Source organism: Chinchilla lanigera, unplaced genomic scaffold, assembly GCF_000276665.1.
Source record: "Chinchilla lanigera isolate Chin_1 unplaced genomic scaffold, ChiLan1.0 scaffold00046, whole genome shotgun sequence".
Lineage (NCBI taxonomy): Eukaryota > Metazoa > Chordata > Mammalia > Rodentia > Chinchillidae > Chinchilla > Chinchilla lanigera.
This window is the reverse complement of record NW_004955447.1, coordinates 4,285,564-4,310,368: the sequence shown is the minus strand read 5'-3', so window position 1 is coordinate 4,310,368 and position 24,805 is coordinate 4,285,564. Positions and strand designations below refer to the sequence as shown.

The window sequence follows — 24,805 nt, the reverse complement described above, 5'->3', positions numbered from 1 at the left end:
TACGAAGCTTTCTGGTATTAGTTCTGTGAACATGTTTTTAATTTTTTGTGTGCTATCTCCTGATCTTTTATTGATTATGATTAATCTTATGTTATTCTTCTTTGGATTCTTTAGGTGGTGTTAGATTAAGATTTTGAGATTCCTTGCTATTTTTAAGAAATTCTTCCTTTTGTAATCACTAATGGCAAACCTGTTTTATTGACCTGATATTCTGTCCTTACACTGGTTCATTCTGCTTGGTATACTTTCAATAGAATTTTTAATCTTCTGGATACCTGCTTGGATCTATTTCATTGATTTCATTTCTTTCCTATGTTGGGTTTTTATGATTTCCATCATTCTTCTATGCCCCCCTCTTTTTAGAAAAAATCTGTGTCCACTCTTGGTTCACTAACAATGTGTTTCATTGTGGTGATTATTTCTGTAGTTATCCTTGAAATTATTTATAATTGGATTTTTTTCTAGAGCTTCATTTATCTACTTTTTGCCTCCACTGTTACCACTTCAGAGAGATGACCAGTTGGGTGCCTTTTGAATTGTTCCATCTAATTGCCACCTAGGTTTCCCTTCGGTAAACTTGAAATCTGAGGTAGCATCTTGCTTCTATATCTTCCCATTTTCTACTTTTTTAAGTTTAATTTCTGTGTTGATGTTTATAAATTGCTTATGGTAGGTAGCGTTATTGGTGGTATGGAGAACCCTTAGGAAATATCTGCATCTCAGAGATGTCTTCCAGGTATAGCTGGAATTTGGGATTTGTGTTTGTTGCAAGATTGTATCTCTTCTATTTATTGTGGATGAGGAGTTGGTAGATATTTGGCCTAGCCAGTCGTTGACACTGACCTATAGTATTGTTTATGACCCTCAGGCAGTCTCAGTTTTGTCATCCAAGGAAGAACCACTGGTTAGAACAACTATGTCACCTTCACTAAAGTATTACAATCCATAACAAGAATAGCATCAAAGACAGCTTAGAATATAATAAACTGTGGCAACTGGTACTTTGCCACCTTAACCATACGAACACAATTTGTAGTTATATAAAAAAAGTCTAAAACCATAAAATTGTATACCATAAGAATCCCCTCAATATGGCAATCTTATCCTCAGGGGAGAACATTTAAAAGGGGTGCTGGAAAAATAGAAACATGGATGAAAATGGATTAGAAGCAAGGCCAAGAATAACAGAAGATTGTGGAAGCTTTGGGGAACCAGTGAAGGTAAAAGGAGGAAATGAAAGAAGGAGGAAACAGAAATGAGAGAAAAATACAACAACAATAACAAACAATATTCATACTCATAAAAATAAGAAAAATAAGAGAACACATAAAAAATCAGAGAAAGAAAAGAATTTTTAAAAAGTTCAGTTCAGATTCTGGCTCTGCTCTCGCTGACAGAGAAAGGGGTCAGCTAGAGCCCAGATCTGTGTTGCGTGATCCCAGCAAGCAGCAGTGCAGTCACAGTGGGGTGGTGGATATCCCAGCAAGCCTGCTCCTTCAGTTCCACTGAAGTTCAGGACGGTTTTATTTTCTAGCTGTGAGGCTGGAAGCAGTGTGGTTCAGCTTGCACCACTCCAGGTGCCTCCTGCCAGTTTAAACTCAACGTCTTGATCTACGTGTCTCCTAGAGCTGCATCTCATCCTTATATTGGGAGCCACTAGATGGAGATATCAGTTCTCACTACAGTCCACCCCTTCCCAAAAGGGTGACTGGCCAGTTGCCCTCTTGTGAGGATACCGAACAGAGCTGGAACGAGATTATTCGCCAGCCTCTGCAGTCTGAAGCATTCACTGCTGCGTTCCATTGGTATGTTTCGCCATGGGAGCTTTCTGGAGTTGGCAGTAGACACTGTGGCTGCAAGCTTGAGCCACCACTCCTATGCCATGAGCCAGGACTCAGGGAGAAAGTCCCACTTGCCTCCTCCCCGTTCTGCACTGAGACCCTGCCCTTTGCTTTCCCTGTGGGTTCCAATTCTTGGGTCATATCCTTGTTGGGTCCCAGGGACCCATTGCGTCATTTTTCCTTCTTCATTTTGCTTTATTCCAGCACCTGGTTTCTAAATCTTGGAGAGACTATTTCTCTGCTGCTCACCACTTCAGTATCTTCCTGGAAGTCATAATTTGGAGTTTTTAAATATTTATATTGATATGTTTGTAATATGTGTTTTTTTAAAGTGGATGGATTAAAAACATAAATTTAAGGAAGGAAATCAAAAATGATGAAAAATAAAACCAGTACGTACTTTAGGAAGAGAGAAATGCAAATCAGGTTATAAGTGCAAACATATATTTTGGTAAGGAAAGTTAAACATAGAAATTGTTATTGTTTGTATGAGAAACAATGTTTTATAGGAGAATCAAATTTTATCCCAAAGTAGAATAACTGGATTTTTCCAAAATGGGAAGAAAGAAGTGCAGATTGAAAGTACAGTTTTAAGCAGGTCATGTAGGGTCTATGCAAGACAAATGATTGTGAAAGGAATTTCACACAGGGAAAGTTCGGTATCATCAGGTGGGTATAATTAGAAGAAAGATTTTTTTACAGGTTTTGTAAAAATTGAGTAAGAACACACTGATATAAAATATGGATCAAATTTTGTGTTTAAAGCCACAACATTTTCTTGACATATATTTTGCTTTATTTAAAATGACAATATTCCAAGTGTGGTAGATGACCTCTGTTATCCTATGGGTTGAGGCCCTGTCTCAAAAAAATGGCAAAAAATTTATTTTTTAATTCTGAATTTTTAAAAACATTATTTACTGTCTTCTCAACCAAAACTTTTCATATTTTACAATTTCTATTTAATTAGTGCCTCTCTCCTCCAAATTTTAACTAGTTCCTGTATACCCTTTTTCTCATAAATTCTGTCTCAGCTGACACTAAAAATATTTGTTTGGAAAGAGCAGGATAAATTGATTTTTCACTCTTAGTTTTTCTTGATATTTTTGTATTGTTCAATATTCCCAGAGCCTTTAACATATTTTTATTCCAAACGTCATGCATTTCCATTCTCAAGTTATTGCTTTTGTGTTTGTGTTCTTTCATATTACGATGTGCGATAAAATTTGTCACAAAGTACTCAAATATCTTTTGATCAAGTTCAATTTCCAGGTCATCAAAATGGGTTTGCTATTAGGAAAATCTACTACAGTGCAGGTTTTTCTTTACATTTTGGTAGGTGGTCTCAGAAACAAAGATTTGTGTTTTGTGAAAATAATTTCTTGTATTTTGTCCTGTTTTTATTCAGTTTTCTATCAAGATAGAAAACTAAGTCTTAAAGAGCTGAGTTTTAAAAATTTATTTACCTCTCTTTGTATAATTTTGTTCTTTATTAATACACAATGAAGATTGGTACAGTATGTAACAGAGTTTAATTCTCTTTAAAATCTCCTTCTCCTCCTCTGTGGGGAAGGACCTGGGAATATTGAACAATCCAAAAATATTAAGTAAAAGAAAGAATGAAAAATCAATTTATCCTGTTCTTTTCAGACAAATAGTTTTACTGTCTTGAATTTCTCATTTGAAAAAGATCTGTCTCAATTTCTATTATCTCACTTTCCTTTTATGCATTATATATCAGGTTTCTCATGTAAGGGATTTACCTATACCATTTACTGTTTTACTTCAGTTAATTTATGGTCTCAAGCAGCATCCATTTTCCTACAAATAATTCAACTTTGTTCCTCTTTATGCCATTTTAAGGGTCTGGGTTTACTGCCCTCTTGTGGCACAGACCTAGGAACCTTTTCACAACTAGGACAGGACATAACAATTATCTTCCTTGAGAGCTGAAGAATTGAACTTCTTTGTTTACACCCTTACTATTTTGATGGTGGTATGAATGAGATTATCTAACTTCATCAAATGGAGTAATAAAGTGCCTAATGAATCAGTTTGTTGATTCCCATATGTTAAAAATCCAGGTAAATTAGAATGAGACCTTATGTGATGAGTATTGTTTGATGATGAATTACTTTTTGTAGTCTGAGAAACAAATTAAATAGAGGCAGATCTAAAGTCGACCATAGGGTGGCACTCTCGAGACTCTGATTAAGGTAGACTGCAAAGTCAAAGGATGGAAAACAATCCTTCATGCAACAGGAACCCAGAAAAAAGCAGGGGTAGCTATTCTGTTTGCAGACAATGTAGACTTCAAACCAACAACAATCAAAAGAGATAAAGAAGGTCACTACATACTAGTCAGGGGAAAACTGCAAGAGAATAAGATAACAATCATAAACATCTATGCACCAAATATCGGAGCTCCAAATTATATAAGACAAATCTTAACATGCATGAGAACCCATATAATTAATAACACTCTTGTAACAGGGGACCTCAACACCCCATTGACACAAACAGATAGGTCAACTGGACAAAAAATAAGCAAGGAAATAACAGATCTAAACCAAAGCTGTGAACAAATGGACTTACAGATGTATACAGAGTGTTCCACCCCACAACATCAGAATACACATTTTTCTCAGCTGCACATGGGTCATTCTCTAAAATAGACCACATCTTAGCCCATAGATCATACCTTCCAAAATGCAAAAGAATTGAAATTATCCCATGCATATTATCTGACCACAGTGCAATGAAATTGGAAATTAATGACAGAAGGAACTCCAAAAACTCCATAAACACTTGGAAATTAAACAACAACCTCCTGAACAACCAATGGGTCACAGAAGAAATTCAAGAGGAAATTAAAAAAATACCTACAAACAAATGAAAATGTTAACACAACTTACCAGAATCAATGGGATGCAATGAAAGCAGTCATCAGAGGTAAATTTGTAGCAGTGAATTCACACATAGGGAAAACAGAAAGAGAAAAAAAGTAGCCTAATGCTACTCTCAAACTTTTAGAGAAAGAAGAACAAGACAGGCCCATAGACTTGAGTCACCAGTGTTACTGATGTCTCTGTCCAGAATCATTGCTTTTAAATATGTTATCTTCCTCATTCTACCTTTAAAAGCTTTCCCTTAGCTCAGCCACTTTGAAAATGTTCAAAGTTTACTATGAAATTTGTATTCTCATTATAATACTCTTCTATTCCCATATAAATATCAGGAGACTCTGTGTTATCTGGTGTTCACCAAGTGGGTCCTGAATCAAGGCCACCTGCAGAGACAGTGGGTGACTCCTAGCGCCAGGTGTGGTATTGACATTGGGCCTTGTGTGCGCTCCTTTTCTACAGCTCACTTTTTCTGTCTTACTGAGACTTCTTTCATGTTGGACACTCCTTTTTGTGGGTGGGGAGCTGATAATCAAACCCAGGGCTTGTATGTGCTAGGCAAGTACTGTACCATTTGGTTTTATCAACAGCAATCCTGCCTCAATCTGGTAGATCTTCTACGGGTTTTCTTGGAAATAGTTTTGGATAAGGCCTCCTTACATAATATTTCTTGAATCCGTTTTTGGAACTCTAAGAAACTTTTGTGATTTCTGACAAGCTCTCCTCGTGAAAGAGCACTGTCCCGTTGAACATTCAGGTTCCCACACAACTTACATCCTGTGAGATTTCACATCTCTTCTGATGAATTCTCTTTTGTTCCTGTACATCTAGCTTTACATGTTTGATCAGGATGCCTAATTTAATACTTTTTGATAAGCACATGTTTTATGTTTGTTCTACTTTATAAATGGTTTCTGTCTTTTACTTTTTTTCTCCTTACTAATTTCTGAGAACTTTTTTGAGATGACAACTACACATTCTGAACGATGGGCAATTGAAAGCCAGGGGTGTAGGCACCATCACTGATGAGGGATTTTCATTTCCATAGGTGCATAATCTTGTGTGAATTTTACTTGACCACAGACACCTGAGGTTGCTAATAGGGCATCTGTCAAGCATGAAACAATTTTCATGTCACTAAGGAAAACTTGGTCAGAATCAATAAAGTAGTGTAAGGACCTCCCACCAAATAAAAGTGCTTTACCAGATATACTTATTAAAGCAAGACATTTTCTTCAAACCCTTAATGTTCCCTAGTAGGTTGATAAGATTCTCTTTGCTGAAAGCAAAGAAACAAATGGCTACACAAATTCTCAAAAACAAAAACTGACCAAACACATTCACTGGAAGAAAGAGAGCCTCTTTCATAAATGGTGCTAGAAAAACTCCACATGGCAAAGATTAACATTAGATACATATCTTTCACCATACACTCAACTAATTTTTTTTTAAATTTTTTTTGGTTTTTCTCTGGTACCAGGAATCGAACTCCCGACCTTGCGCTTGCCAGGTAGGCGCTGTGCCACTGAGCTAAATCCCCAGCCCAAAGCTTTTCTTTTCTTTTTTTTTTTTGGTTTTTCTCCGGTACCGGGAACCAAACTCACGACCTTGAGCTTGCCAGGCAGGCGCTTTTGCCGCTGAGCTACATCCCCAGCCCCACACTCAACCAAATTTGAAATGGATCAAAATGTAAGTAGTAAAGCAGAAGCATTAAATTTACTGGGAGACAGAAAAGGTAAACCTCTTGAAGACATTGGTATAGGCAAAGTATTACAAATAAAATCCCGACTGCACTGGAACCATCACAAAGAATCAACACATAGGAATATCATTTTATTAAAAAACTTTTCCACAGCAAAAGAAACTACAAAGAGAGTGAAGAGATAACCCTCAATGTGGCAATAAGATTGTTCTAGCTCTATATCAGAAAAGGATTACTATTGAGATTATATAAAGAACTCAAAAAGGAGACCTCCCAAATTTAAATACCCAAACCAAAATGGACATCTGAGATGAATGCACACTTCTAAGATTAAAAACAAAATACAAGCAGCAATAGCCAGGCATGGTGGTGCACATATCTAATCCCAGCACTTGGGAGGCTGAGGCAGGAGGATCATAGCAAGTTTGAGACCAGCCTGAGCTACAAAGTGAGCTCAGGGCAGCCTGAACTGCACAGCAAGCCCCTGTCTCAAAAAAATGAACAAAAAAAGAAAAAGAAAGGAAGAAAGAAAGAAAGAAAGAAAGAAAGAAAGAAAGAAAGAAAGAAAAAGAAAGAAAGAAAACAGATATGAACAGCAAATAAGTATCTGAAAAAATGTTTAACATCATTGGTCATTAAAAAGATGTAAATTAAAACAACACTGAGATTCTATCTCACCCTGAAAAGAATGGCTGTCATCAAAAAAAATCAACCACCAACAAATGGGGAAAAAGGAACCCATCTCCACTGGTGCAACCTCTGTGGAAACCAGTGTGGAGATTTCTCATAAAACTAAGATTGGAGCTCCCATTTGACCCAGCAATTCCCTTTCTAGGTATCTTCCCAGAAGAATTAAAAACACTATACTTCAATGATGTATGTGCACCCATGTTTATAGCAGCAGAATTTGTAATACCTATACCTTGGAAAGAACACAAATGCACGTCAACCAAGGAATAGATAAAAAGATGTCTTTTTATACAATGGAGTATTACTCAGCCATGAAGAGGATAAACTGGAGACTTTTGTAGGTAAACGGAGACAATACTCCTAAGTTAAAAATATCAACCCCAGTATGTATAAACATCATGTTGTTTCAATAGTGTGAGAAGCTAAATGGGTAAACAAGGTACAAAATGTAAAATCTATTATTATAAAATAGGAAAAAAGCTATTCAAAAGGAAAGAGAAATGGAAGGGGAAAGTAGAAAAAAAGGAAAAGAAAGCAAATATATATATATATATATATATATATATATATATATATATATATACACACACACACAGATATGTGATAGTTAAGATAGTTATACTATTACTGTCTCAGAGTTTACTGAAAATAAAGGTTCGTCCTAATATTGTTCAGACAGTTAAATGCTGATATCTTGTACTCTGAGTAACTAATTTAAAGATAGCAATATATAATATATTAAACATTATTTCATATTATCTTATTATTTGAAATTTTGTTTCATTTTTTGCTCTTTAAAATAAAAATCTCAAGAAAATAGAAATACAAGGCCTTTATCTTAATCTCATAAAGGCTATCTATGACAATCAATGGCTAATATCATGTTTAATGGTTAGAAGATGAAAGCTTTCCTTCTAGATTCAGGAACAAAACAGGGACATCCACTATTACAGTTTTTTGTGCAGTGTAATTACAAAATGCTAGATAAAGCAATTAGAAAAGAGAAAGAAGCACACTAAAAGGATATGGGTAGAGAATAAAGTGAAGTTATCATTATATACAGATGACATGATTCTCTATGGAAAAGACCCTAAAATCTTCACCAACAGATGAGAATTAATAACCAAATTCAGTAGTGTACCAGGATATAAAGCCAACACTCAAAAATGAATAGAGTTCCTGTACACCAGCGGCAAACTTACTGAGAGGATAATTAGAGAAAAAAAGCCTTCACCACAACATCAAGAATAGGAAACATACCCAGAATAGGAAAATCTATGAAGACAGAAAACTGAGTGGTTTCCTAGTTTCTGATGGGAGGATCTGGAAGATGGTGCCTGCAGGTAGAGTGTGTTTTGAGGGGGTAACAACAATGATCTAAGTTTGATTGAGGTCATCATTGTACACATTGGTCAATGTGCTAAAATATACTGCATGCTACATTTTAAGTTTGTAAATGGTGTGGTATGCTAATTTTATTTCAATCAAGCTGTTATTTGAATGAAACTTAAAGAATAACCAATTAAAGAAGTCTGTGACTACCTATGAGTATCAATGTTATGCAGCTCTCTCTATAATTGAATAATTGTGAAAATGGTAAGTTCAACAAGTTCATTTAATTTTCACAGAGTATTTTACTAAGAAATAAATAATAGGTTTAAATTTGGGTCAGCTAGTGCATATACAGTCTCATTATTGCTCAAAATAATGTTTAAACATATTATTTTTTTCTTTTTAGTGGTTAGATATTCAAAGTTTTGTAAAAGAAAACCATTGCCACTGCTTTTCTTGACATTATTACCATGATATATTGACTGACAATTACTTATAACATTTATATAGATGAGCATTTCCATACATCGCAATGATAATCATCTCTCTTTTCCAACCAGTGGTTTGAGAACATCTCAGTTAGGCAGAACCGGCCCCCACTTAGTTTCCTTCCTGTCTGTGGGTTGCATTGTACAGCATGCTGTGCATCCATAGGTAATGTCTGTAGATGTTTAGAGACAAGATGTGGAGAATTTTGCATTTTATATTGCTCTCAAAAGCACAGGCTTTAAAAATGGCTGCACACAATATTTGCCCCTTGTTCCATCTTCACTTTTTCTGTGTGTATTTACAGAATACAGAGGTATATGAATACAGAGGTAATATGAATTTCTGATTTTTGTGTCCTCAGTATCCTATATCATGAGGTGGTAGAAACATCTGACTAGAAGGATAAAGTGAAAAAATAGAGAATTACTTGGAGAAGGAGGGAAATCTAATATTATACTCTAATAGCACTGAACTAAACTCTCAGAACCTCAGCTAATACTCTGAACTAACAGGCCATATTCTTTTCATTTTTTGTCTTACTGTCCAGTTATACATGAATGTCTGGTAAGAGAAAATTAGTAACTAGATAATATTGAAGGCCACATGCAGAAAAGGTTGTTTATTGTTCAAATCAAGTATATTACTAGGTTACAAAGTTTGAGGAAAGAAGCTAGTTTGGACAAACAAAATTGTGCAAATCAAGTAGAAATTTTATAGGATATACTTTGTATTTTCCAAGTGATTTCAATGCTAAAATCCTACAAGAAAAAATATTTGCCTTAATGATATGCTGTGAAATTAACTAAACTCACCATGCTATCTGCCCTAAGTCATGGGCTACATCCCTATAGCTGATCCTATTCTTCCCCTTCTATCTTTGCTCATGCCAATGTGATTCTCTCAAATTTCAAACAGTACTTTTTCTAACCCCATTTGACAGGCCATTTTCAGAATTTTTCTTTTTCCTTCCTCTGTAAGTTTTCCACTTCTATACAGCCCACTGCTTCCCTTTGGCTTGCCTTCTTCACTTCCCCAGAGTCTCCTTTTAGTCCCATGAGATTAATAGTCACATTTTTCTTAGTAAGTTGAGATCAGTTTATATTGAAGTCTCTCTTCTCTATTTTAGTTCTTTGAATAAAATCTCCCACAGTACTATTAAAAATCTTCCTCTGATGTTCTTTGACATATACAAATACTCCAGTGAATTACATTTTATTCAAATAGAATATGTTTTTGAAAATACAACAAAATCTTCAGGCTTCCTGTTTTTTTTTTCAAAGCAACAAAATGTGATTCCAGTGACTCTCCTTTTTTAAAATTTATGATGAAATACATATTAAAACTAAAGTAGAATTATTATGGGAACACTGAAATTTGAAGTATGCCTGCCTTAAATAGCATTAAAATTATGGGTAAATCAAGAGGGCAAAGGTCCTATAAATAATGGAGTACCATCTTGTAATGACTGATTCATGACAGTGGAATTAAGTGAAATGCTCGAACTTCTAATGCCATACACCCTAAAGACTCTACTCCCTCTTTTTCTTCTTTCCTACCTTGGCAAAATTTTGAAAACAAAACAAGCAACATTTTATGACAACGAAAGTAACGGTCACCACACAAGCCAGCAGGAAGCCAATCACATCCAAAGAGTGGTACTGGTACCAGGTGAGGTTCTGGGCAAGTGGCCGCAGGTGCTTGGCACCTCTGTGGCGCATGACAAACTCGATCCAGAAGACTGCTCGGTCCAGGGGCTTCATTAGCTGATCATGGTGAATTGTTGATAACTTCATAGCGTTGCTTTTATAGCTGAAGGAAAATTAAGTAAGTTCAAAACTATTTTAGAATTGGCAGAAAGTGAAATTTTGTACGTTGTAAAACTGAATGCCTGAAAATGTTAAAAACAAAACAAAACACAGCCATAGTAAGAGTTTGAAATCAGGACCACAACTCAAAGACGAAAGTCAAATACTTCCATGGTACATATTACATTTGTGAGTAAGCTTTTTAAGCATTACAATATCAACTAGAAACCAATATTGAAATTTTATCCATAGTGTAGTCGTTAAAACTGTAAAACACACTTCCTTTTTTGAATACTGCATAGGCTTTTATTTGCTGTTTTTATAAATATCTCTGTTTTGACTTCATAGATAAATGGAAAATCTAGACTTCTTACAACATTCATGTTTCCTGTTTCATTGCTTTCTTCATATTTACTTGTCATTCTTCTGTTCCCATCCTGTGATTCATATCATTCCATTTAGAAGCTGTTTCAAAAGTTTGAACTTTGCTTAAACCTTGCATAAAATTTTCTAACAAGAACACCGCAAATATTTATTGTGATACCCTCACTTGGTACCCATGACAGATTTAGCATTGAGCAAATTTGCATTTCATTATTTTTCTTTAAGACTCATTGGTACTTCCTTGGGCTTCATGTAAGAATTTATTAATAAGTATTATGAGGAACGTTTTAAAAGTTTGTACTCACAGAGGGTTGTTAATGACTGTCTTCAGTGCATTTAGCAAATCTGTCCTTGATAGTGTTTTGAATTCCAGCTTAACAGCTGCTCCTTTAGCCTCCATTTGACCAATGTTATCATATTGTTCTGCAAACAAAGGAATGCCCACCATAGGGATTCCATGGTAGATTGCCTCATAAACACCGTTGGCTCCGCCATGCGTTACAAAAGCTCTGGTTTTTGGATGACCTAAGATTAGGTGAATGTCAGAACAATAATTAGTCATAGGTGTTAGAAATACAATGAGAAATGTACAATATGAGTCACTGAATGGGGTGTTGTATAGATAAAGATACTGTACCTATGAAACTCTACTGACATTGCTTTCATCTGTGAACAAGTAGGATCTAATCCACTGAAAGGAAAGTGAATGCTACCTGGCATATCTAGGGTATGTCTTTAATAATGAATACATGATTATCAGGGAAAGTCCATGTAATGTGATAAAATAAACCAAGTGCCATAGAATGTTATGTGTGTATTGTGTGTTGTGGAATTTGTTGTATTAATGGGTAGTTCATTCACTAATTCTGAGGAAGATTGTACAAGTCAGCAAGAAGCGGCATCAGGATGAATGAGACTGTGATACTAAGTCATGCTAAAAATTTGAATTTTTCCAATTAATATTAAAACATCATTGAAAATAACTCGAGTGTTATTTTGAGTAATATTTGCAAATCCCTATTTGTGTGGAAAGACTGGAATTTGGTATTTCTTAAGCAATGTTTGAATTAGAAACAGAAAGAGAACCCTGGAATTTATTAAAACATCCTCTCTGAGAAACAGGTACATGGGAAATGAGGACCTTAATATCGTTTCTAAATATACCAAAAAGCCAGGTATAACAACTTAGTTTGCGGAGCTGGGGATTTAGCTCAGCGGCACAGTGCCTATCTGGCAAGGGCAAGGTCATGAGTTTGATTCCTGGTACCGGAAACAACAACAAAAACAACAACAACAAAAAACAATTTAGTTTGCTTTCCCTAAGACCTGAAATATGTAGAATGAAATTAGATTCAGTTGTTCATCTTGCAGCAACACATGCTTCCCTGCTTTGTTTCGTCTTGTGCAATCATCAGCCTTACTGACTTAGGTAATCATTATTTGCTCTTGCATCTCACCAAGCAGGTCATTCTGGGGGAGCCACTTGAACAACCGAGTGTTGGGTCCTAAGGTATCTGGTTTCTTGCCATCAAATCTCCAAAGAACCTGTTAGGTAAAGACTGCATTATACCATATGTTGACTTGAAAAATTTAGAGACCACCAAGTCAAATGTGTTTTTAGAATAGATTTTAAAATGAGGTCAAGGAGTCTAAATATCAAGAACTACAAAAGAAGACACAAATAGAATACAAATATTTTCTATACTTATTTCATACTTAATCGGTGTGTATATAATCATGATATTCCATGCACACTGACTTAGACAAATGAGATATTATGGACTAAATTAAATTATTTTAAAAATTTGTATGCAAATCCTTATATTTTATGAGGGATAAAAAGTTTCTAATGGTTTGAATCTTCATTAATGTACATGTTTGTTATACTGTCTTGTCCTAAAATTAACATAACTGATATTATTTTTGTTTCCTAATAATCATTTGTTCCAGAGGCTATTTTATTAATTTGCATAAAATATCATTTTGATTGCAAAATATCTAATCCACATAATCACCTTTTGTCAGAAATCAATTAATTGGGTTTTAGAAGTATGGATAAATTGTTTTGTATTAAATTTTAATCTCTTAATATAGAAAAAGTTTTAATAGGCATTTTTGACAAGAAGACATTGTATTTATCACTATTGCTAGGATTGGAAACTAAATTAAGGAAATAGAGTTGGTTTGCAACTCATAAGCAATGTACCTTTTCTAAAACTGCATACTCTTACATGATTAAATTTTCTTCAACTCATTCTGTACTCTGCCGTGATGCATTGCAAAATGTTGACAGCAGAGATTAACATGGCCCACCATAGCCTAAGCATTGCATTGCCCTGTTCTAAAATGAGGTACTGGTTTTAAAACTTCTAAACTCTTCTCCTAAACTGGAGCATTGCTTACAAATATTTGAGTTCTATTTACTGTGGGAATGTTAAAGTTGACTTCACGTTCTCAGCTAAAAGTTGGCATAGGAGATTACAAAACTGTTGTATCGGACAGCAAGTAAAACCTACTGTAGTTCATAGCTACTCAAAGATTAAGCTTGAATTAGATATTTTAGACAGTTAATCCCTATTATAAGTTATGTAGAGGGTATCTGAACATTTTCCCCGACGCAAGTTTCTTCCAGTTCTACTTTTACTTCCCTTTTGCTTTCTTGGTTATGAGGATATTAAGCTGGTGAGGAAAAATTAAAGCGGAGTCCTTGTGGAGCATATTTCATAATGTGCAGGTTCCAGTATAAGAGAAGAAGCCATCTCCAGTATAAGGGAAGAGGTGTTTCACCCCTTCCTGCTTCAGATATAGGTGCTGCTCACTCAGATTAGTTTTCTTTTCATTTTTTAATTAACATAGATAGTGAGTATTGAATTCTGAATTTCCCACTCTTGCTGTTCTCCACTCTGAGTATCCCCTTGAAATGTACACTAAACAAGCCGATTCCAAAATTCAGATCAATAAGGAGAAGATATGAAATTTATTTCAAACCCTTTCAATACCTGTTTATTTTTTGTGATAGTGCATTATTAAGAAAAATGTAACTCTTTCTGAGTCATCGCTTATGTGTACAGTGACCTCAACAATTCTGTAAGATAAAAGAGCAAGTTTCTGAAAGCAGATCTTTGCAGAGCTTAATGATTTATCTAGTAGCAATCTGTCGTTGCGACACTTTGCCAACCTTTTGTGGAATCTGTGCAAGGGCTGAAGCAATCACATTTGCTCTCTCTTCTGTCATGTTACTGACCATCGACCCCAGAGAAAACACCACAACTCCATGTTCTCCAGAGCTCTGCACAAAGTTTTCCATTTCCTGGGATGAAAGAATTGCTCCATCAGAAAAATTAGAAGAAAAACTAAACAGACAGGATCACAGCAAACACTATTGAAAAGTGTAATTTAAAAATGAAAATGATACAAAAGAGGATTAATACAATTATTAGAGAGTCTGGTAAAAGTTTCACAAGATAAAGTTCACCATCTTCAACATTTGAGGTGAAGATACAGAAGGAGAATGTTAATGATATTTTTGTGGAGTCGATGCTCCAAATAATTATTTCTTGTACAATTAAAGCTTCATATTTAATAAATTTTATATGACTCTTAAAAAAATCTTTACTGTCACTTCTGCTTCCATTTAATTCTAGAAAAAGAGTGTGATTTAATTCAATTTCTTTTCCCCCTCATTTTCATCTCACATTCTTATTATGGTTGATTTATTGTTGTTGAAGATTATTTTGGTGACACAATTATAGTGGCAAGAAATACACATATAAATGTTATTTAATCTGAAGTTTCTTTTATAGCATATTTGTGTTACCAATGCTTCTTAGGTAAAACAGTTGTGATGATGTGTTAGATACCTATTTTCATTTTCAATTATTTCCTAAATTTGGATGTTTAGGTTACTTCCAAGTTTTATTTATATAAATAATTACTAGATAGATGGATGAGTGCATCTTGATTATTTTTCTTCACATACATTCAAATGAGTATCCTATATAGCCAAAGGGTATAAATGTTGATAAGACTTGATGCAAGTTTGTAAATTTCTATTTTGTGCACTGTAGTAAGGGCTATTATTAGAAATTTTGGCTATTCACTGTCTTTCTGTGTTCTTTCTGCATTCTTTCTCTGCTTCTTGTATGTTTTGCTCTTACTAATGCTGTTATATTTTGATTAAGAAATCTTTCAAGTGTATAGATTATTGTTTAATATCTACATAATACTACTTCAAATATTTGACTTGTGGAATTCTTGCACAGTCTAAATAAATTACATTCAAAAAGATATTGGATTTTTACCACCACATCAGATTTCAGTGTTTATATTGCTGTTATAAAGAAAGTAAACAAAAAGAACATTTAAAAACATTATATGTAGTGCAACAAGAAAAAATTTCATTTCTACATATATCCTAGAAATATAATATCAATTTAAAATACCTTAGATTTTTGTGTCCTTTTATAAGGAATGTCAACCTGTACACTGCCAGAGTTCTTTGTGATTCACATCAAAATGATTTTCAGAGAGCTCTTAGGAACTATGAGTTACTTAATTCATATTCAGTGTTTTTTTTTTCTCTGCCCTCATTCTGCCAGGTAATCTTGATGCTAGGATCATATCAGAGGAGCGAACTCTCCTGAGGTATCCGACAGCCTTGGTGTATGGTATTAAATACATGTTTTAAGAAAGTAATCCATCTGTTTTGGACACTAAGATGTAAAATTCTGGTATATGAGGGAGGAATGGTTTTGAATCTATGCAAGAAAAGAAAATGTTAATCTTGACAGCAAAGATAGCTATGGGTTCAAAAGCACACCATGGTGTAATGTTCTTTCTGTAATATGAAATACTAATGAAGAACATCAATGGCTCCTATAACATTATCTCATTTCATCTATTGCCTGAACTTATGCATTTGCTTTTAAAGAAGTCTGAAGGATTTCCTCCCATTATGACTTTATTTGAGCTATTATGTTCAATTATTTAGGTGACAGATCTCATTTAATGAAAATGCATCTAATGTACTTCTCAAATATTACATAATTAGTATCAGAAACAAGATATCAACAGCATCAATAGAATCTCAATTAATTCTGGACCATTGAATAAATGCTGCAGATATTCCCTTTAAAAGTATTTAAAATTTTATTCCTACAAAACTCAATGTGAAGTTCTTCTTTGATTACATCAGTTGGAGTTGCATTTGTATGAATACCTCTGTCAGGATTTCAGTCATATCTTACAAATATCTTTGAAATGCTTCCCAATGCTACCGTCCTGAATATCTGCAATCTAATCTGTTGGTGCCATCTTCATGGATGTTTTTTCTACAAGAGGAAATCTGATCATCTTTTTCTAGTTCAATTTTTCTCTGTGTCACCAATGCTTTGATTAAATATGTTTGACGCTATTATCTGCTTCTAAATTAGCTATCTAGCCAAATTAGCATCCTGATAAAATAAGCTTGCAGTTCTTGAGATATGTTCTCACTATTTTAACAGCTGTTCCGTTTTGTATCTTCCTTGACTGCCCATCACTTGGCCTATTCCCGCACCTTGCTCATTTTTTATTATCAATTCTAATGGGATAGTACAATCACAACTGAAAGTTTTCTTAGTATTACAGTGTTTCCCCTTAAAAATTATACTCCACACAATTTTTATTACTTAATTATATTCTATCTTTCCAAATAGTATACAAGACTGAGGGAGAGGTACAGTGTCTATGTTATTTCTATGCTTATCTAACACTATTAGTGAATATTTGTCAGCTCATAGATTTTGAATAACAGAAGAATTATGATGCAAATAATGAAGGCCACAATTTAATAGACTCTATTCTGAATACCTCCTAAGACTCCTGTGTTTTTTGTAATGGTAAAGAAATGCAAATACTTGTGATGAAATCAAAATATAATGTTTTCAAGCAAAGTCTTTCTATGCAATCCTTGAATCTGCTATGTTGCTCAGGTTTATGTGAATTCTGGTTCTCCTGCCTCAGCCTCTGGTATTCTAGGATTACAGCCTGTGGTACCATGCCTACCTGAAATATGAGACTGTAATTGGCAAGGCACTTTTGCCCTCTTCTCATATCTTTCTCATTTTGAGTCAAGACTCTCAATGAGTAGTGCAGAGCATTCTCACTGAAAAATAAAATAAAAATGAAGGCAGGTATATATTTACCTTAGGTAGAGGTCTGGCAGGTTTGCAGTGGAGTCCTCCAACAAAGTCAACATTTGGTAAGGTAGGGCGAGGAAATTCCAAATCCCAGTAGCTCCGAATAAGCCACATATCTGCCTGTTTCATTTTCTCATATAATGTAGTGGGTTTTCCTGTATTGGGGAGGATAAAAAAATAGAAACAGTTGGTTCATTTTAATTGACAAAAAGAGTAGTGTATAAATAATAAAATTCTTATATTTTACATATGATCCAATTGTGTCTGTAAGAAAGACAGCATTGAAGAGACTGTGTCTGTAATATTACCTCTTTATTCTCAATCATAAGCAGTCATTACAATGTATGTTATATAATAAAGCAAGCATTCCTGTCCCTCTCAGGTTGTCATAATAAAAGATACAAATATAAACAATTATTCAAACTTGAGAATCAAGTAAGCCTACTATAAACATGGTAAAAGTTTTCCGAGAATTATGTAGTTTTTACCATTGACCAAGTTGGTACCTGATCCAAGTGAACCATGATTTCTATAAGATTGTCGCTGAAATTCTTGTACCTACCATCGCTTATGGTTCATACTAGGAGTATAATAGTCTACACTTATCATTTAAAAGCATTTGCATGAATCGCTTGGAAAACTTGCAGAAATTGAAGCAGAGATTGGTGCCTATACTTGATTGTGGGTCATTCTTTTTTAAGAGAAAAACATGATAAAATCCACTATATGAATATCCAGATTTCTAAAGATTTTAAACCTCTAAAATGGATGATTGGTAAGGAACTATTATAGCCTGTGGAATCAGTAGGATATCCAAATTATAATTTGTGAGCCTGATATAAAACATCATATTGTACATAAGTGAAGGTATCTTTTAGATAGTACAGGAAAAAAATAGTAATTTTAGGCAAGGAATCTGATTTACTCTTCAGAAAATAGTTCCCTCTGTGCTACTAGATATTTTTGCTAGAAATATATAACTGTTCATCTCCAAGTCTTAATTAATAAAAATATTAGAGAGATGCCTAATGCCTTTTATTTTCAAATGAAAAGAAGATAAAATTGATATAGAACTGCAAGGTCAAGCCCTGAAAGCTTTGCTCTAGAATTGTGTGACCTCCCAGAATGATCTATATCAGTAAAGAGCCACAGGCTGCTATGTAACCACATAGTGTAAGTGTTTCTACTATATATGTGAAATTGACAGATAATTTTAATTTTTAGTTCATCGTTTACCTATAAAACACTACTTTCTCATTGTACATTCATCCAAACTGACTTGCAAAGGCACAAGGTAGTAACGATCTCCCTCTACTAATTAAAAACATGACTTACCTAAAGTTTCACTGTAAAGCTTGTTCCAATTTTTCTTATTAAATGTTTCAAGCCAAAAGTCAAAATAAATCATGCATATCATGTTTTTCACCCTTTCCATGAAAGTCATTTGACCACTTAAGCATGACATGATAACAGGTACATAAGAAGGAGGAAATAGAAGCCCTGCAGCAGCTTTTTCCACATGGAATCCAGGGGAGAAGCGAAGACTGTACACAAAAGGTAGTTTCAATAGCTCAGCCACCAGCTCTCCACAGGGCGCAGCGGGATCTGCAAGAAGGACATCAAATTTTGATGCTTGTAGTTTCGTCATAAGTTTCTTATTTGAAACTGCTTCTTTACAAACATTCTCCCAAACCCCAGAATATTCCCTAAAAGTGTCTTGCATTACTGGAGAATACTCCAAACATGTATGTATTGATCCTACATTCATCCACTTAGTGATGAACTGCATGTAAAAGTCTTCCAGTTGTTGTCTACTGATAGATGCAGTAAATGTTTCAAATTTAATAGCAGATGATGCATTAACATCAAGAAAAATAAAGCTTGAAGGTATCAGAACTGTCACATCATGTCCTCTCTGGATAAGTTCCTCTACAATGATCTTCATATTCATCCAGTGGCTGTACTCCATTGGCCATACCAGCACCTTTCCACTGCTCCCAAAGCTAAAACAACAACACAATTGTAGCAGCAGCAGAGCTGAGATCCATTTCATGGACATCTCGGTAAAATGCTGTTTTTCTTTTCAAATTGTGCTGCCTTCTGTTGTTACTCATGTCTACATTCAGGGAGGAATTGCCCAAGCAGTTAATTGATAACTTGGACTGGTCAAAATAAATATATCAAACTGACAGTCAGAGCATGTGGACTGGTGGCAGATAGAAAATACAGATATAAATTATGACGTTTTATGAGAACATTAATTTCTCTTATGATTAAGTAATTTCAGCCAGCTTAGAACCAAAGACCAGCCTGTGTCAGACACCTGTACTGTATAGGCAGTATAAAAATGCTGTGAGAACAGTGACAAATGCAAGGTGACTGTCCCTGCAGTCTTGTGACACAGATTCAATGATATAATACTTACACTAATGAAATGTAATTCTGGAGTCATGACTCAAAAACATTTTATTATAATTTTGATGATGTATAATTCAGATACATACAGTTCAATAGAGAGTCTCTGAAAATGTAATGCAGTATTTTGTGAGATACTTACAGAAATGTAACACTCTAACTCTCCAGTTTAAAGCATGCTGTCACATCCACAGACTATTTTGTGCCCTCTCTCATTACATGAGCAGAATCAAAATAAGGAAAATCAACAGTGATTTCCTGAATGTGATTGAAGCACAGTGCTAAGGTAAAGAGGATGTGGCAGGATGTTGCAGAGAACAGAATTTCACAATGGCCATATAGAAAAGGGAACTAAGCACACATCATCTATGGCCCTTCCTTCTGAGGTCCACTCAGAAGAAAGAGAGAAATGGCTTTGTAAGGGAAATATGAACAGAAGTCCCTGGGTGGTCCCATTCAGGCCACAGACACATGAGTTCTCTGTTGCTGGAAAAGCTGTGACCTTGAATCTACTTTGGTAATCTGCCAGATTACCACAGTGTTTTACTGCCCTAGGCAAAGTGCTTTAGCTGTGTCACACCCTTTACTACCCAGGCTCATCCTGCACAGGTGACTCTACTGCTTCAGTTTTGGGTTTGGGGGTTTTGTTTCCACAGTAACAGACCAGCTTCCCCACTATCTCAGCTAATCCATCTCTGAATACCAATCCGGGGTCCCTTTTGACTATCACATAGTTCTGGAAACCCCAGCCTGTGTGGTTCAGCCTGTTGAAGTCCCCAGAAAAAAATGGAGTAACTTGTCCATATACCCACTGCTTTTCGTGATCTCAGTGTGTTCCACTAATCTACCCTTGTCCCTGCCAAATAGCTGGGTAGTCTACCCTGAGTAGCTTGGCTCAGAGAAACTTTTGGAAATAAATACGCAGCATCCTGCACTGTTCCAAAATATTTCTCCAAGAATGGGAAACACTTCTATCAGCTATGATGGCTACACAGGGGAATGGTCCATCACCTTTGTCCTGCAGAAAAGATCTGTGACATTTCTCTATATTTGAAGTCCTCTTTTTCCATAGATTCACAAGTTCTGCATATTTTCACCAATACACCTCCATACAACACCTAACTTTAGGTCATAACTGTACCTCTGGCCCTGTTTAGGGTTTCCATTTAGTTTCTTTGATTGTGTACTTCTAAAAGTTTGCCTAAGAAATATCTTTTTGTCTCTTGCTGATAATTCTTTATTTTCTTTCATGGGAGTCTATGAACCTGTTCCTTCTCTCTTGGGCATGATGAGTCATGACATCTGCATCTCCACTTCATAGACTTCCTTGCATTTAAGAGAATGTTAAGAAATGGCTGTACTGCCTAACTGAATAAAATCCTACATTATTAATTGATACACAAGTTCACAATCTTGTTATAATAATTGTAACCCCATCTAAAATGGTTTGTGTATGAGTGTTTCATTCTTTCTCTAAACACATGCACACATTTACAAAAATATGCATAAGAGAGGTTATATAAGTGTTATTACATCTGCAAAAGATAAAGAGTGATCCAGTCCATTAAAATATAGGTAACAATGCCTGGTAATACTGTGTTAGATCTCTTTGTTTGTTTAGTGCAATCCTTTGTGTATTCTTTTTCTGTTCTGGTTCTCTTTTGTGGTGAAGGAAAATCTTCTTCATACGAAATAGAAGACTACCCAGAGCTCTCCTAATGTCTGAAGTAGGAAAACAGGATGGATTCAAGAGAAAGATGACCATACTCCAGAATTGGATCCTGTGTATTAGAAAATGTGCATCAGAAACTGGAAAAGCTTTGTAAGTGTGATATATATTTATGCTCTGTGAATGATAAAGTATTTCAGGTCTGCAAAAATAAAATATTACTCTAGGTGATTGAGGGAGACCACTATGAAGTGGTTCTGAGCAGGATTTCAAGTTAACAAATTGTTTTTTTATGTTTACTTGTGAGTCTGTCCAAAGCCTAGGCCCCTTGTCTAGAGATGGTTTATGGCCTCATAAGAAATGAACCTCTGTGAGTCACTAGTCTTACAGAGAGGCAAGCTTATCCTTCTGCTTACATTATACATTACATGGATGATATCTTACTGGTAGCTCCAATTAAAAAGCCTTATATGCTGATACAAAATCAGAGAAGGATCGAACCAAAAAAGAGAACTACATGCCCATCTCCATGATAAACTTAGACACAGAGGTCCTCAATGAGATAATGGCAAGCAGAATTTAGTAAGTCATCAAGGAGGTTATATACATTGACCGAGTAGGTTTCATCTCAAGGATGCAAGGATGGCTTATCATATAGAAATCAGTAAAGGTAATACACCATATTAACAGAATCAATATCACATGATCACCTCAATAGATGCAGAAAAAGCATTTGTTTTTTTTTTTTTTTTTTTGGTTTTTCTCCGGTACCGGGAACCGAACTCACGACCTTGCGCTTGCCAGGCAGGCGCTTTTGCCGCTGAGCTAAATCCCCAGCCCCAAATTTTTCCCAGTATTTTCTTTTCTTTTTTTTTTTTTTTTTTTTCAGAAAAAGCATTTGACAAAGTCCAACACTGATTCATGATAAAAATCTCACAGAAAATTGGAGTAGGTCAACCTTAACTTTACCTGTTGAAAGCCATCTATGACACATCAACAACCACATCACACTAAATGGTGAAAAACTGAAAGTTTTCACTCTAAAATCAGAAACAAGAGAAGAATGTCCACTCTCACCACTCTTCTTCAATATACTTCTGAAAACCTTAGCCAGAGCAATTAGATGGGAGAAACAAATAAATAGAATAAGGATAAGAAAAGGAAGAAATTAAATTATCATTATTTGTGGATGGCATAATTCTTTACAGAGGAGACCCCAATAAGCCTTGTAGTCACCCAAAGACTTGTGGAGTTAATAATCAAATTCAGTAGCATAGCTAGATACAAAGTTAATATTCAAAAATCAATAGCATTACTGTACACAAATGAGAAACTGAGAGAAAAATTAGACAAACTACACCTTTCATAGTAATGCCTAAAAAAGAAGAAAAATGAAAGGCTTAGGAATCAATCTAATAAAGGAAGTAAAAGAATTTTACATTGAAAATTATAGTGCTCTGTGTTTCGCTTTGAGAGCACATATATTAAAACTGGAAAATTACAGTAGTGTGATAAAGGAGATCAAAGAGGATATCAGAAAAATACCCTTATTGTAGGTAGGAAAAATAAATATAGTGAAAATGTCCATATTCCTGAAATCTAATGCAATTCTAATCGTAATACCAATAGCATGCCTTCTAGAATTAGAAAAAACAATCCTAGAATTTATTTAGAACCAGAAAATACTGAGAATAGCAAAAGCAATTCTGAGCCACAAAGGCAAAGCAGAGGCAATAAAATCTCTGGTGTGAAACTATACTACAAAGATACAATGGTTAAAAACAACAACAATGAACAAAACCTCAGATGCACAGGAAATATTACAAAGAAAAAAATAACTGGGATCTTGCCTTATTAAAAAAAAAGGCTTTTGCACAGCAAAACAAACTACCAGCTGAGTAAATAGAAAACTGACACATTGGGCAAAAATTTTTGCTAGCTGCTCCTTGAAGGACTATTATATAGAATCTATAAAGAAGTTTTAAGAAAATCAAACTTTCCCACATTTAAAGACCCAGTCCAAAAACGGGCATCTAAAATTAATAGACTCTTTTCAGATGAAGAAGTGGAAATGGCAAATAAATACATGAAAAAATGTTCAACTTCATTGGTCCATCAAAGTATGCAAATTAAAACAACACTGAGATCCCATCTCACTCCAGAAAGAATGGCTCTTATCAAGAAATCGCTGAATAATAAATGCTGGTCAGGCTAGAGGGGGAAAAGCAATTGTTCTCCATTGTTGTTGGGGGTGCACACTCGTGCAACCACTGTGGAAGTCAGTGTGGACATTCCTCAAAAAATTAGGACTAGAGTTTCCACTTGCCCCAGATAGTATCCTTCATGGTATCTTCCCAAAAGAAAGAAAAGCATCATATGACAACAATGTATGCACATCCCATGTTTTAACAGTACAGTTTGTAATACCTAAATCTTGGAATCAACAAAGTGCCCATCAATGGATGAATGAATGAAAATGATGTGAGTGTTTTTTTAGGCAATGAACTACTATTCTATCTTAAAAAGTGATAAATTAGAGATATTTATAGGTCAATGGGTGCATCTTGAGATCATAATTTAAGTAAATTGGACACATATATTTAAATATCACATTGTTTCTCTGGTGTGAAAAACTGAAAGAGTAAATAAGCACCAAAATGTATAACAGATATTGTGAAATAAGAAGACAATGTTCAAATGGGAAGGGGAACAAGAGATGTGTATGGAAAAGAGAAGGAAGGGAAAAAAACAAGAGAGTAGAAACAATGGAAACGACCCTTTTGTAAATAAGAAGGGCAAGTAGAGCTGAAGGGAGTGGAGGAGATTGGGGAAAAGTAAGAATCAAGATATATTACGTACACATACAAATTCCCTATGCTGAATGTCATCCTTATGTGTATCTAAGATGTATCTATAAAGCTAACTTTTAAAAATTCTAAATTAGAGAAAAATTGTCAATATCTGTTGTATTTTATCAGTCACCTTCATTTTCTTGCTGTATTCTTTACATATAAAATAATATATTATATAATTTACTATATATAGAATATATACATGCAATATATTTTAATTGGATTTTTTGATTCTAGGTAACCTTAATTTCTACTGAAGACCCAGAAGAAAAGCATTTTCTTGAGTCTTATCATGTACCATAATTTTTGAAAGCATATTTCATAATTTATAGACATACCTGCTTTCTCATTAAAAAATTAATGTGGAACAAGACATTTGTAAATTGGTCAAAATTATATTTTACATATTTGTTGTTAGGTTAAAAATTATACTTTTTATGATCTTAATGTCAAGCAGAGAATAATGTCATCATGTCTGTCCAGAAATCCAGGGAAAACTGTACATTAACAACTGTGAGGACATCTTCATTTTTATTTTAACAAG

General features: G+C 34.7%; 2 protein-coding genes across 2 annotated transcripts in view; one reads left to right on the top strand and one right to left on the bottom strand.

Moving 5' to 3' along the window:
- The window catches only part of LOC102003708 (UDP-glucuronosyltransferase 2B20-like), a 194,215-nt gene that overhangs the window by 64,477 nt on the left and 104,933 nt on the right, over window positions 1-24,805 (top strand). The window lies entirely within an intron of this gene.
- Window positions 9,562-19,437, bottom strand: LOC102030135 (UDP-glucuronosyltransferase 2B15-like). The gene is made up of 6 exons (XM_005392800.1): window positions 18,661-19,437; window positions 17,332-17,480; window positions 14,325-14,456; window positions 12,604-12,691; window positions 11,452-11,671; window positions 9,562-10,766 (listed from the first exon to the last, which is right to left on the bottom strand). The coding sequence occupies exons 1-6, from the start codon at window positions 19,382-19,384 to the stop codon at window positions 10,487-10,489; spliced, it is 1,593 nt and encodes a 530-aa protein (XP_005392857.1). The 5' UTR covers window positions 19,385-19,437; the 3' UTR covers window positions 9,562-10,486.